The sequence below is a fragment of the Microcebus murinus genome, chromosome 3 (assembly GCF_040939455.1).
Source record: "Microcebus murinus isolate Inina chromosome 3, M.murinus_Inina_mat1.0, whole genome shotgun sequence".
Lineage (NCBI taxonomy): Eukaryota > Metazoa > Chordata > Mammalia > Primates > Cheirogaleidae > Microcebus > Microcebus murinus.
Window position 1 is genome coordinate 79798134 of NC_134106.1, and position 12051 is coordinate 79810184.

The 12051-nt window shown below is 47.1% G+C and overlaps 1 protein-coding gene across 1 annotated transcript in view; it reads left to right on the plus strand.

Annotated features, from left to right (window-relative positions):
- Positions 1–12051, plus strand: part of NPAS2 (neuronal PAS domain protein 2) — a 182538-nt gene that overhangs the window by 137670 nt on the left and 32817 nt on the right. The window contains exons 6-7 of the mRNA XM_012740460.2: positions 2842–2962; positions 3966–4079. Of these exons, the coding sequence (XP_012595914.2) occupies positions 2842–2962; positions 3966–4079 (235 nt within the window). The remainder of the gene's footprint in view (positions 1–2841; positions 2963–3965; positions 4080–12051) is intronic.

The window sequence follows — 12051 nt, forward strand, 5'->3', positions numbered from 1 at the left end:
CTCTAAGAAGAAAGAGTACTGTCATCTGTGAACATTAGTCATCTTCTTAAAAAACTAGAGGGAATGGGCTTAAAATAAAATCAAGAACATCAGAAGACACTTGGAGAAAGCCGGCATGAGAAACGCTCACATAGGCTGGTGAGGGTGTTGGTTGAGTTTTCGTCCAGAAAGATAAAGACTGGTGCATCCAAGCCAGGGCCCGGGAGTCCTGCTGAGCCCTTCCTTTCTCTCCTCGTGTCCTGCGTTCGGCCACCAAGCTGTGTCCAGCACCCTCAGCGCCACCCCCCCCAGCACGCCAACTGCAGGAGGGGAAGGCGCTGCCGGCTCTGTTGAGCTGCTTCCCAGCAGTCATAGCAGCCAGCACATAGCGGCCCTCCATGAGTGCTGTACCACCTTGCCGAGGACTTGCTCTGGGCTCTGTCTACCCCTCTCCATCCCTGTCTCCTGTCTCAGGAAGGTTGTCAGGGCCTTGGTCTCCCTAAAGGACCAGAGACTCTATCCAGCTCTAGCATGGCTTCTGTGCTCCCTCCTTCAGACCGTAACAGGAGCTCTTTAAAATACAGGCACAGCCCAGCCCCTCCTGTTCTTAAGGACCCTGGGGGCTCTTCCGGGCACACAGGATGCAGCCTAACTCCTTTGAAGTCTTCATGATCTGGACCCCATGTCCCTTTGCAGCCTTTTGTCCCAGGACCTCTCACCCTCCCGGTCCCTGCCTGCAGTGCTGTCACGGCCCCACCCGCTCACCTTCGTGTGTGCTGTGTCCTGCCTGGAGCGCCTGCCCACCCTGGCTGCCTGGCACACACCACCTTGTCCCCAGATTCCCGCTCAGGGTTTCCTCCCTCTGGGAATCGTTCCCTGGGAGAAGCCTCTACTGCATCGTTTTGGAGTCAGCACCTCAGTGCTCTCTGGGCACCTGTGTTAGCTTCTCTCATAGTGCTGGCCAAGCCATTCTGGATGTCAGGGGCAATGCCCGGGACAAGGCAGTCCCCCTGGAGCAGTCCCCCTGCTCTCCTGCAGCCCCTGTTGCAGTGTGGGAGGCAGAGTGCATGAGTCAGCTCATAAGTGAGCGAGGAAACTACATGGCTGCCATGTGTTGCCTTTGTAGTCATTCCATAAATGGTCGTCCAATTCCTCATCACACCTAGCATTGATTGACTGTCTGCCACATGCTATGAAATGAGCTCCTTTAACCCTCACAACTTCCTCACTGGGCAGCTGAGAAACCGCTGCTTGGCTGGAGCAGAGCCTGCTGTCTACCTGGGCCCTGCAGCTCACCTGCTGGGCCCTGGGGCTCACCTGCCTGCCCCTGAGGCCACAGGCTGACGGCCCAGCAGGGGGACTGTTAAATCAGCAGTGGGGGCGGGGTGTTGCTTGGTGCTTTCTCAGAGGAAGCAGACTGCAAATCAGGAGCCTGAAGGATGCACAGGGGTTAGTTGAACAAGAGGGGAGTGTGCAGAATGTTCCACCCTGACAGAACCACCCAGGTGAAGACCCACAGGGAGGAGCAAACCTGGCAAACTGGAGGAAAGAAAGTTCAGAAGGGTTACAGAAGTGCTGGGAGCAGAGGGGAGGTGGGGGCCAGGTGTGCGGAGGCCTTAAAGTGTGTTGAGAAGTTTAGGCGTTGTTCCTGGAGCAGCCAGAAGCCAAGGGACAGGTGTAAGCAAGGTGTGACTTGATCTGATATGAGGCTGTGCCTGGCTGCTCGTAGAGAACAAATGGCACAGGGACCAGAGCTGATGGTGGCAGCCAGTTTGGCCAAACCATTCCCCAGGCCAGAGAGAGGCCGGTGGCCTAGACTAGGGTAGACGCTGGAGCAACGGCAATGAATGGAGTGGAGAGAATCCGAGAAGGGAGAGACAGGCAGCACTTGGACGTTGTTTGGGTGCGGAGGGAGGTGAGGGGCCAAGGATGCCACCTGTGTCTGTTGTAGGCAGGTGACCCATTGGCAATACCATCTATGGAGGTAAGAACACAAGGGCTGGAGGCGGCATGGCGGGATAGAATGCTGACCTTGGGGACGGGTGTGCATCTGTGCACCCCAGGGGGCACCTGAGTGGCAATTGCAAGGTTGAGTCTGGAGAGAGAGTTGGCTGGAAATGCAAACTGAAGAGTATGTGTACAGATCGTGTTCAAAGCCATGAGGGTGGGTGAGTCTATTGAGGGAAACTGAGGAAGAGAAAGGCCTGTCTCCTCTCTCCACCGTGAGCTCCTGCCTGCACTGTTCAGGATGGTAGCCACTAGCCACAGGTGGCTATTTAAATTTCAATTAAAGTTACATTAAAAGTTATTCAGTTCCTCATTCCCATTAGCCAGGTTTCAAGTGTTCAGGTGCCATGTGGCCAGTGGCTGCTGTGATGGACAGTGCGGATTCTAGGCCATTTCCGTCATCACAGCCGTCTCCACTCTACCTTAAGTTTATTTTGTATCCACGGTGCCAGGTACTCAGAAAAAAAGTGCAACTCCGTCCATTAGAGGCCTTTAAGAATTAGACAGGTGGCCCTCTGCTGGCCTAACGGTCGGGAAAGGACCCGTGCACTCTTCCGGGCCAGAGTGCAGGCCGTTGCCGTGTCAGGCTCCTCCACTGTTTGTCTGACTTAACTCTTAGCCCTTTCCTGGGCCCGTGCACAAGAGCACATATGCATTTGGGCAAGTGAAACCATATAGATGACAGATCAAGATTACAGAGTGACAAATTGAGAATCTTTACAGAAAATCAGCTCAGAACTTCCTATTTCAGAAACCAGCTCTGAGTTGTCATGAACGTTCGGTTTTGGCTTTTGCGTTTGTTGTTTTTCCTCTTCGTTGAGGGTGTGTACCTTTGTTCTTTATTATCTTTTTCAGTCAGATGTCATGGATCAGAATTTGTTAAATTTCCTTCCAGAACAAGAACATTCAGAAGTTTATAAAATGCTTTCTTCCCACATGCTTGTGTCGGATTCCCCCTCCCCTGAATACTTAAAATGTAAGTGTGACTTGACTTAAAGATGAGAATTTTGCTTTTGAAAGGAGGTTAGAATGAATTAAGAAGGGAGAACTAATTTTAAGAATAATTTTCCTCATGACTCAGAACATTTCCAAGATCCTTTAGAGGTATATTTTAAGTTTAAAGCTAAAACTGGAATTTGGAATATGTAAGACATTTAGCTTTTATGTGCAAAATTTGAAAGCACAGAGCTTGGGAATAATAATTTGTTTTACGTGTATGACAAGAGATTCTTTTTACATAAGAGTCTTTTAATAATAAATAGCGCAAAAATCAGTGAATGATCTGCTTATTTTGGAGGACATTATAATGCTAAATTTATATAGTATCAAAAAATTAACTGAAAACTGAATAACTAGATCAAAAATCCAAAGTCCATCCTCCTCCTTGAGGCTGCCATCTGGTTATTTATATACATTTGTACTTTTTATGGAATTTTACATTTTTTATCAAAATATTTGGCAACCTGGATAGAAGGCTGGCCTTGGTGCCCACTGAACCATGTGTCCCTTAATGAAATGGCGTATGCAGTCGTGTGAGGTAGCAAAGATGCTTGCGTTTGTTCAAGCCTTAGTCCATTTTCCATGAATAATTTGTCCTGTCGTACATCTGATTTTACTTTAAAGCAAAGCAAAAAAGATTAAAGGGAGCAGCTCTATACGAGCAGCTTTATTTTAATATACCGTATGAAAACAACCGGAACTAATCAATGCCGACATCACCAACCACAGACATCTGTGAGCAAATTAAGACTAATTGGGTCCAAGTATGGAATGCAAACTATCTATGAACGATGGCAAGAAAGCCCCGTGCTGGAAAGGTTAGAAACCGGGTCTAAAAGTCAGTGGTAATGAGAGAACCAGCCCGGCCATGTGTAGACGAAATCCCACAAGAGTCTTCACTACGACACTACTTGTTTAGTCTAGAGTCTGTGCCATGCTCATGTTTCCCTCTCTCTCCTCTTCTTCCTTTAACGGCCCAGCTGACAACGATTTAGAGTTTTATTGCCATCTTCTCAGAGGCAGCTTGAACCCAAAGGAATTTCCAACTTATGAATACATAAAATTTGTAGGAAATTTTCGCTGTTACAACAATGGTAAGTTTTAATTGTCGTATAATGGCGACAGTGTCTTTTATCATGCAAACGTACACATGGGGGCATAAGCATCACCGAGGGAGGAGGGAGGAGATTGCGAGCTCTTCGTGTTTGCATTTGGGTTTTAAGCTGTTCCCAAGACGTGTTTTTTTGTGCTTGACTGTGCTCTCTCCCGTTCGAGAAGAACACACTCCCACACCTGTTTTTGCCAGCACACACACAGCCCCACTGAAATACATGTTATTCATTTATTTATCTTCGGATTGATGAAATAATTCTTTACTGTGAGAAACAACTTACAGTTAATAAGGAACAGGCTCGGCCTACACACTCCACCAAACAGGCCTTCGTTGTTACTGGAAGATCGCTAGCCTTACTTTCTGCATTTCTGTCCTCTTCTTTACGGCACTGCTGTGAGCCAGTTTTAATAGATCTGGTTCATGGCTCTTCTGCTCACTGTGCCCTAATGCACAGTAAAGGGGCCGCTTTACGATGAGCCAGCAGTCTGCATTGGATGAATTATCAAGCAGGATAAGCCAAGCGGTAAAGTCGTATTTTCTGAAATTACCCAGATACCAGATTGCCCAAACCCTGGCTGCAGAGACATCAACTCTGAACTAGACTTAAACACTCGTTTTCACTTTTGACCTATGCAAAATGGGGATGCAGACCTGATGCCAGAAATTCAAGGACAGAGTGCCATTACGGGCCAAGCACAGGAGGCCTGCATCTGGTTTGCTGTGCTTCTCAAAACTCAACACAAAACAAATCACTTTGAAACAGCTAGCATCTCATAAAACAGCAGATGGGAAAAAATAGAAGAAAGTGCTGGCAGGGAATGGGGGAAAGAAGAGGAAAAGAGAAAAATACCAAAAGAAACAAAAACAGAAAGATGAGCTGCAGAAATGAGGGGGAGACTCAGGGAGAAGACGATGACAGCACTAACTTCTGCTGCGTTAGTTACTGTTGTTTAACTCTGGACCCTGGTGCATCTGTTACCCAGTCAGATTAGCCCCAGAGTTTCCTTAGAACCAGCCAAAGTCATGGCCCTAGGTTCTAACGGTTAGGTAAACCAGAATTTTCTGTTCAACCTCGGATGATCCCTTAGTTGTATGTCACTTGCATAAATACATATGCTTGTTTTAAAAGGCTCCAACTAGATGCTAAACAGCATGATCCTGCTGGAGTGATTTTCAGATCCAGTGTCCAGGGCTCATGTCTGGATGGTGGGCTCCATGGCTGACTTGCAGGCCCTTCTGGAAACCAGCCTGTCCAGAGCTTAAAGTGTCTGAGTGGTTAGAAGTGGTGGAAGGTCTACATTCCCAAGTGAGCCCCTAAATCTGAGCAAAGCAAGATGAAGCCAAGGCCTAACCATGCTTCCTCCTACTCATCTGAAAGGAACTTCTCAAACCATCGACGTGCTGTGCATTCATTACCCACATCCTTCCCAAACACTCCGTTGATATTTTGAGCTGTCTGTGCCGCACTGGTTCCCGATGAACTCATATTCGAAAATAACACGAATTTTTGACTTATCCGTGGTTTCACAAAAATTGCTCTAAAAAATTTTTTTGAAAGATAATCACAAGCCAAAATATGGATTTGAAAGAATGAGGATGTACTTTCACAATAAAAATAAACTTAGGAGTGTCAAAGTGAAATGTCAGATATATCAACTATAAAGCATAGTACTTTTAAAGAAATTGGACATTTCATATTTAATAAACTAATAGAATGACCATATTATCCAGCAGTTCCACTTCTGGATATATACTCAAAAGAAGGAAAGCAGGGACTTCAAGAGATATTTGTGCACCAATGTTCATGGCAACATTATTCATAATAGCCAGAAGGTGGAAGCAACCCAAGTGCCCATCAGTGGGTGAATGGATAAAGAAACTGTGATCCATACATGCATTAGAATATTACTCAGCCTTAAAAAGAAAGAAAGTTCTGACACATGCCACAACATGGAAGAACTTTGAGGACATTATGCTAAGTAAACTAAGCCAGTCACAAAAGGACAAATACTGCCTGATTCCACTTATATGTAGTACCTAGAGCAGTCAAATTCATGGAGACAGAAAGTAGAGTGGTGGTTGCCAGGGGCTGGGAACAGGGAAACAGGGAGTTGTTTAGTGAGTATGGAGTTTCAGTTTTACAAGATGAAAGGAATCCTGGAGACAGATGGTGGTGATGGTTGCACAGTGGTGTGAATGTTCTCAACACCACTGAACTGTACGCTTAAAAAGGGTTAAGATGATAAACTTTATATGTTTTACCACAATTTTCTTTAAATGCATGCGTTCGGACCTCAATGGCAGCTGCTGGGATAGCAGCACATCCTAAGTGGCCACGCGCACAGAGGGCAAAGGGCAAAGACACACTAACCCCTGGAGTGCCAAGACTGTGGGAACTATGGGATGCTGCTTCCCCATGTCCCCATGACAACAGTGCACACACTTAAAGGAAGCGAGCTGTGATTGGCTGGTGAGCAGCAATTGTGTCCTTTGTGAATGTACATTTCCACGATTCTTGTTAAGGTGTTGCCAAATATCTCTTTGAAGCATCCTGTCATTTATCACATCTTGAAGGGTTTCAAGGAAATAGGCAGGCTTCATTCTGAATACCTGGGATTTTTCTTTAACTAGCAAGGCTTTATTTTCACTTCAGGTTGAGATAGTGTTTGTTTGCCTGAAAGACTGTGTGGAAACTATGTGTGATTTTTTTTTTGAAGCTGTTACTGCTATAAACATACAGCATTGAAAGTGGAAAATTTAAATCCAAGAGTGCAGAGTGTCTCTCCAGAGCCTGGTTGTATTAAACCAAAGTTAGAGGGGCTTTCTTGAGGCAGGGGTCCCCAAATGTTACTGTAGAACACATGAAATGTAATTCTACCTTGGATTAAAACAGACAGCTAAAAATGTCAGAGGCAAATTGATTTCTAAGATTAAACCCTATGAAATTGCCAGCACTCAACCACTTCTAACCTGTAAGATACGTTTAATGTAATTGAAGAAGTAATTCTTATTCTGGAGCCTGAGGCAAGAGGATTGCTTGAGCCCAGGAGTTTGAGGCTGCAGTGAGCTATGCTGACACCACTGCACGCTAGCCGGGGTGACAGACCAAGACCTGTCTCAAAAAAAAAAAAAAAAAGAAAAGAAAAGAAAAGAAATAATTCAAATTTGACGTCATAGAATTAATTGTCAATCAACATTGAACAATCAGATAATAAAAATAGCTCACCTTGGGAGTGTTTTCCAAGTACCAGGCCCTGGGCTCAGTCTCTGCCTTGATCATCTCATTGAATCTTCACAGCAGCCTGATGAGGTAGTGCCATTGGCATCATCCCATCTTTCCAGAGGGGGAGACTGATACATAAAAGGGTGGCCTCTAATACGTACAAGTGGGAAGTGCGGGGTCCACATTCATACCCAGGCCCTCCAGCCGGGACCCCTCACCCTCCAGCCTGATACCTTGCTGCCGCTCACACATCTGTGTCGAAATGAAACCTGCAGACACAGAGCACAGGCCCACTCCTGCCTTGTGGCCTTCTGTTGCTACACGATGTCTGTACCTGGGCCCATCAGATGCCCTGCACCATGTCCCAAGCTGTCTTAAGGGCACCTGAGATTTGCTTTGATCACACATGGTAAAACACAGGCACAGCAATGACGATCGTGAAAGGAGAGATTTGTCCTCACAGATCCCTAGAAACAGGGGACACAGCCTGCCACACAAGGCCACGCCGGGAAGTGCCAGCGTTGGTCAGGAGGTAGAGGAAGCCGGGAGGGTGGGCAGGCTTAGGGTTGGCGAGTTTGAGTAAGTTCAGTGGACTCTGGGATGTTGGGGCTGCCCCTAGTTACCTGGTGCCTGCCCTGGGTTGATTAGGGCAGGGGACAGGGACCCAGAGTGTGAGGGCCTGGAGGAGGAGGTGGCTGGGGTGGGGACTCTAGATTGCTCAGTTTGCATATGAAAAATACACCAGAGGTGAGCTGTTTGCCATCTCTAGGAATTGGCTAGCCCCGGGAGCGGCAGTCCAGTCCAGAGTCACCAAGGCCTCAGATGTCAAAGCATCAAATCCAACAACTAGAAAATGTGGCTGCTATACAAGCCACCCATGCGACTTCCTTGAGTTCCCACGTATGACACATGACACATGTGAAAAAATATGTAAAAGTGTAGAAGAGACATGACTGCTAATATCAGTTGTATTTTACTATAATACTTGTTCACACCTCAGAGAACTAAACAGGAAACCCCACTTAGGTCCATTACTATGAAAAGTCCTAACATTTCTGTTAGGCTGTTTAGTTGATGGAGCATCACCTGCTACATTTTTATTTGATGCCTGCCATATTTTATAAATAATGGAATAGAAAGGACAGCAACCCACTCATCTGTGGACTCACTGTACCTCTTCCTGGGCCTGGCACATAAATAAGTGCCCAATAAAAGTAGGTTGAGCTAAACTGACACGTGGAGATCTGGGCCCTGGCACACAGCAGGTAGCGGACGGAGCAGGGCTCAGACCACAGACTTGGATTCACAGGGCAGTGATGCTTTTGCCTGGGAGCTGGCAGGGCTCTCCTTGGCTAACTCCAGAGTACACTCCAGGGATATACTAGTGGCTTTCAGGAGGGCTCCGGCCACTTCTTTGGCCTTAAATCCAGAGTGGAGATCAAATACAGGCTGACACATGCTGGATAACCTGGAGAATGTAACTTCTGGTGCCTTGGGAGTTGTCCACCCACGCTGACGGCCTCTGAAGCACCAGCGTGTGGCCGGGGAAGTTCATCTGTGGCCTCTGTTGGCTCCCCAGTCTGTGCCCTGACCCTCCCCTGCCCTCCCCCTACCTCAGCTCCCTGGGTGCTTAGAGGCCAGTGGTCCCCTTCCCTGCCGTCCCTACACAGGCCATCACTCAAGTGGTGCCCCACAGGCCCAGTCTGTTCCTGACACGTTCCCTTCCAACCCTGGGGATTATCTGATCAACAGATTTGGCCCAAGGCTAATAGAGGTGCTTGGCCACTACTCAAAACTCACACTGGCAGGAACCCCAGGCCCAACCAAAGGGAAATGTGTGGGCTCCAGGGCAGGGAAGAGAGGATAAGACTGAGCCAGAGAGGGCTTCAGGTGACCCTTAAATCGTGTAAGTGGGGGTCCCTTCTGCTTGCCTGCTCCCCCAAATAGCTGCTGGGAGCGGTCAGGCTCTTGTGACCAGAGTTGTTGGGTCACCCAGACAAATCTGGTCTGAGTGCATAGGAATTTGGGGGGCAGGGAGGGGCGAAAGCGCCTTTGCCCTCACGAAGGAAACAAGGTCACGGTCTCTGCTCAGACACTTCCAGATGCACCAGTGGGTTATGCCCCTTGACCTCTGCCCCCTGTTCACTTGGGCAGAGTGAGCACAGCAACCGTTGCCCAAATCCTTGAGCCAAGTGGAATTTTCCCCTGCTTCAGTGTCTTCACATTTCAGTCACTCCTTAGGACTTCATCACTTGCCACAGATGTTCCGAGGGACTCCACATCTTTAACCCAGATTTTTAATAAACGTGAAGAAATATGTGTCGGGAAATGGGACAAGAAAGTAGTCTTTTCTGGAAGTGTCTTACTCGAGGACAGTTTCCAGCCCAGTCTGTGCAGAGCTTCCCGGAGGAATCTGAGCTGGGATACGCAGCCGACCACGCGGCCCGTCCTGTGCCCGTGAGAAGCCGACTCTGGCCCTGGTCGGCCGGCGGCAGGAGGGACGGTGGTTCAGGCAGCCCTTGTCTTCCTCTGTTCTGCACGTCGGCTATTTCCAGAATACAGTTCAAGTGAAGACTTAATTCGGGGCTATGTTTGTCCTGTAACAGATATTTTAAAAAATGCAAACAGAGAGAGATGCTTTCGGGTGAACACGCCATCCCATCTTTTACTTCTCCAGTTAAATAGAGGAGCCCCTGGCGCCTTTTTCAAACCCACGCAGCCCATTAGTGGGAAGAAACCTGCCGATGATTTCCAATGGCATGATGAATGGTCTTTGCCCCAGGGGGTCCTGACACGCAGGCGTCCGGTTCCGGCGAGAGGACTTCGTGCCAGGAAGAAGGCAACCCTTCTTCCGAGCCCTGGCTCCTCCTCTAGACTCGGATTTACATGTGCGTCTGAGTGAAATCCAGAAAGCAGGATTTCAAAAGTCGCTGGTGTGGTTCCAAATAGGTCACCCTCAGCAAACATTCCACTCTGGGCTTTCCAGAAACCACACACCAGAGTATAAAAGTTTCCCTGCCCTCATTTTACCTACTCCCCTCTAACCACACAACCAGATTTGAAACACTGGCTGGAGTGAAGGCTTTTCAGCTCACAGCATTTGGTTCTGTCTGTTCCGTGGGATTTCTGTAGGTTGCCTCATTTTTATGGCTTTGTGTTGTTGGGTTCCCCCCCCGCCCCCCCCCGCTGAGCTTAATTAATTGTGATGTCTCAATGAAGGGAGCCAAGTGCACACATACCAGACCTCACACAGGACCCAAAGAGTAGGAAGCAGAACATGCCCTGTACCCAACAAAGAAGCATGACGTCCTTCCCCAGCGAGCATTGCTGCCAGATTAGATTGCAGAGGAGTTAAGATCACGATAGAAAAACAAGTTGTTAGACTTAACTGTTCCATCCAGCAATCCCACTGCTGGGTATCTACCCAAAGGAAAAGAAGTCATTTCATTAAAAAAGACTCCTGCATTGAAATGTTTATCACAGCACAGTTCACGAATGCAAAAATGTAGAATCAACCTAAGTACTCATCAACTGATGAGTGGACAAAAAAAATGTGGTGTATGTATATACCAGGTGTGTCTGGAAAGAATGCACCCATGTTATATGAAAAATAGAGACATTCATTGAAGAAGATACAAAATACAAGAAACAAAGTTCGTAGGACAATGATTCCTCAATCCGCTTCAAGTAGGCACCTTGGAACCTCACAGTTCTCCCAGCATGTCTTAACCACACACATTCGACACTCTCAAGTGTTCTGCATGTTTCAGGCCTTCCAGAATGTGGATCTCTTCCAACACATTCTCAACCATCTTTGAAGTGTTTGTGCCACATTTTTATTTGCGCTGCACTCACTGCATTGTCTCCAAAAGCCTTCCGAATCATCCAGATAGCTTCTGCATAGGAATGTTCACGCTTAACGCAAAATTTGACGCAGATTCATTGCTCTACTTGCTCGGTCGTTTTGAATGCCACGGCCACACAGTACACGTGCTCACTCAATGATCTAGCGCCCCACCGACTAGTACAGCGAAGTTGTTATTGTTCACGCCTGCGCGGTTACAGTCCACTCTCCTTGACTGCCAGGTTACGTGATGTCACTCAAACCCTTCTCATTATATTAACAATGGCTGGATGCTTTTCAGACAGACCTTGTATGTACCATGGAGTACTACTCAGCTGTAAAAAGGAATGAAATAATGTCTTTTGCAGCAACCTGGATGGAACTGGAGAGCATTGTTCTGATTGAAGTATCTCAAGAATGGAAAACCAAACACCATATGTTCTCACTAATAAGTGGGAGCTGAACAATGGGTACGCATGAGCACAAAGAGATATAAAGGACATCAGAAACCAAGAAGGCGGGAGGGGGCGTGGTGAGGGATTAAAAACTTACCTATTGGATACAGTGAACAGTATTCTGGTGATGGGCACACCAAAAGCCCTGACTTAAGCATTATACAAGGTATCCATGTAACAAAAACATTTGTACCCCCTTAATATTTTGAAATTTTTAAAAAAAATTGTCACCCAAGGGCATCATCCCACACAATCATCTAGGGTTGGTACTAAAATGGAGCCATGAGGAATGGCCATACATTTATCAACCACATCTTTCTGCTTGTTTTACTCTGAGAGTGGGGAGAACTTTCGTACAAGTTGTCCCATAATTGTGATAAAAATATTCATGAGATATCCACTTGGAAGACAGGGTTGAGAACCTTTGGGA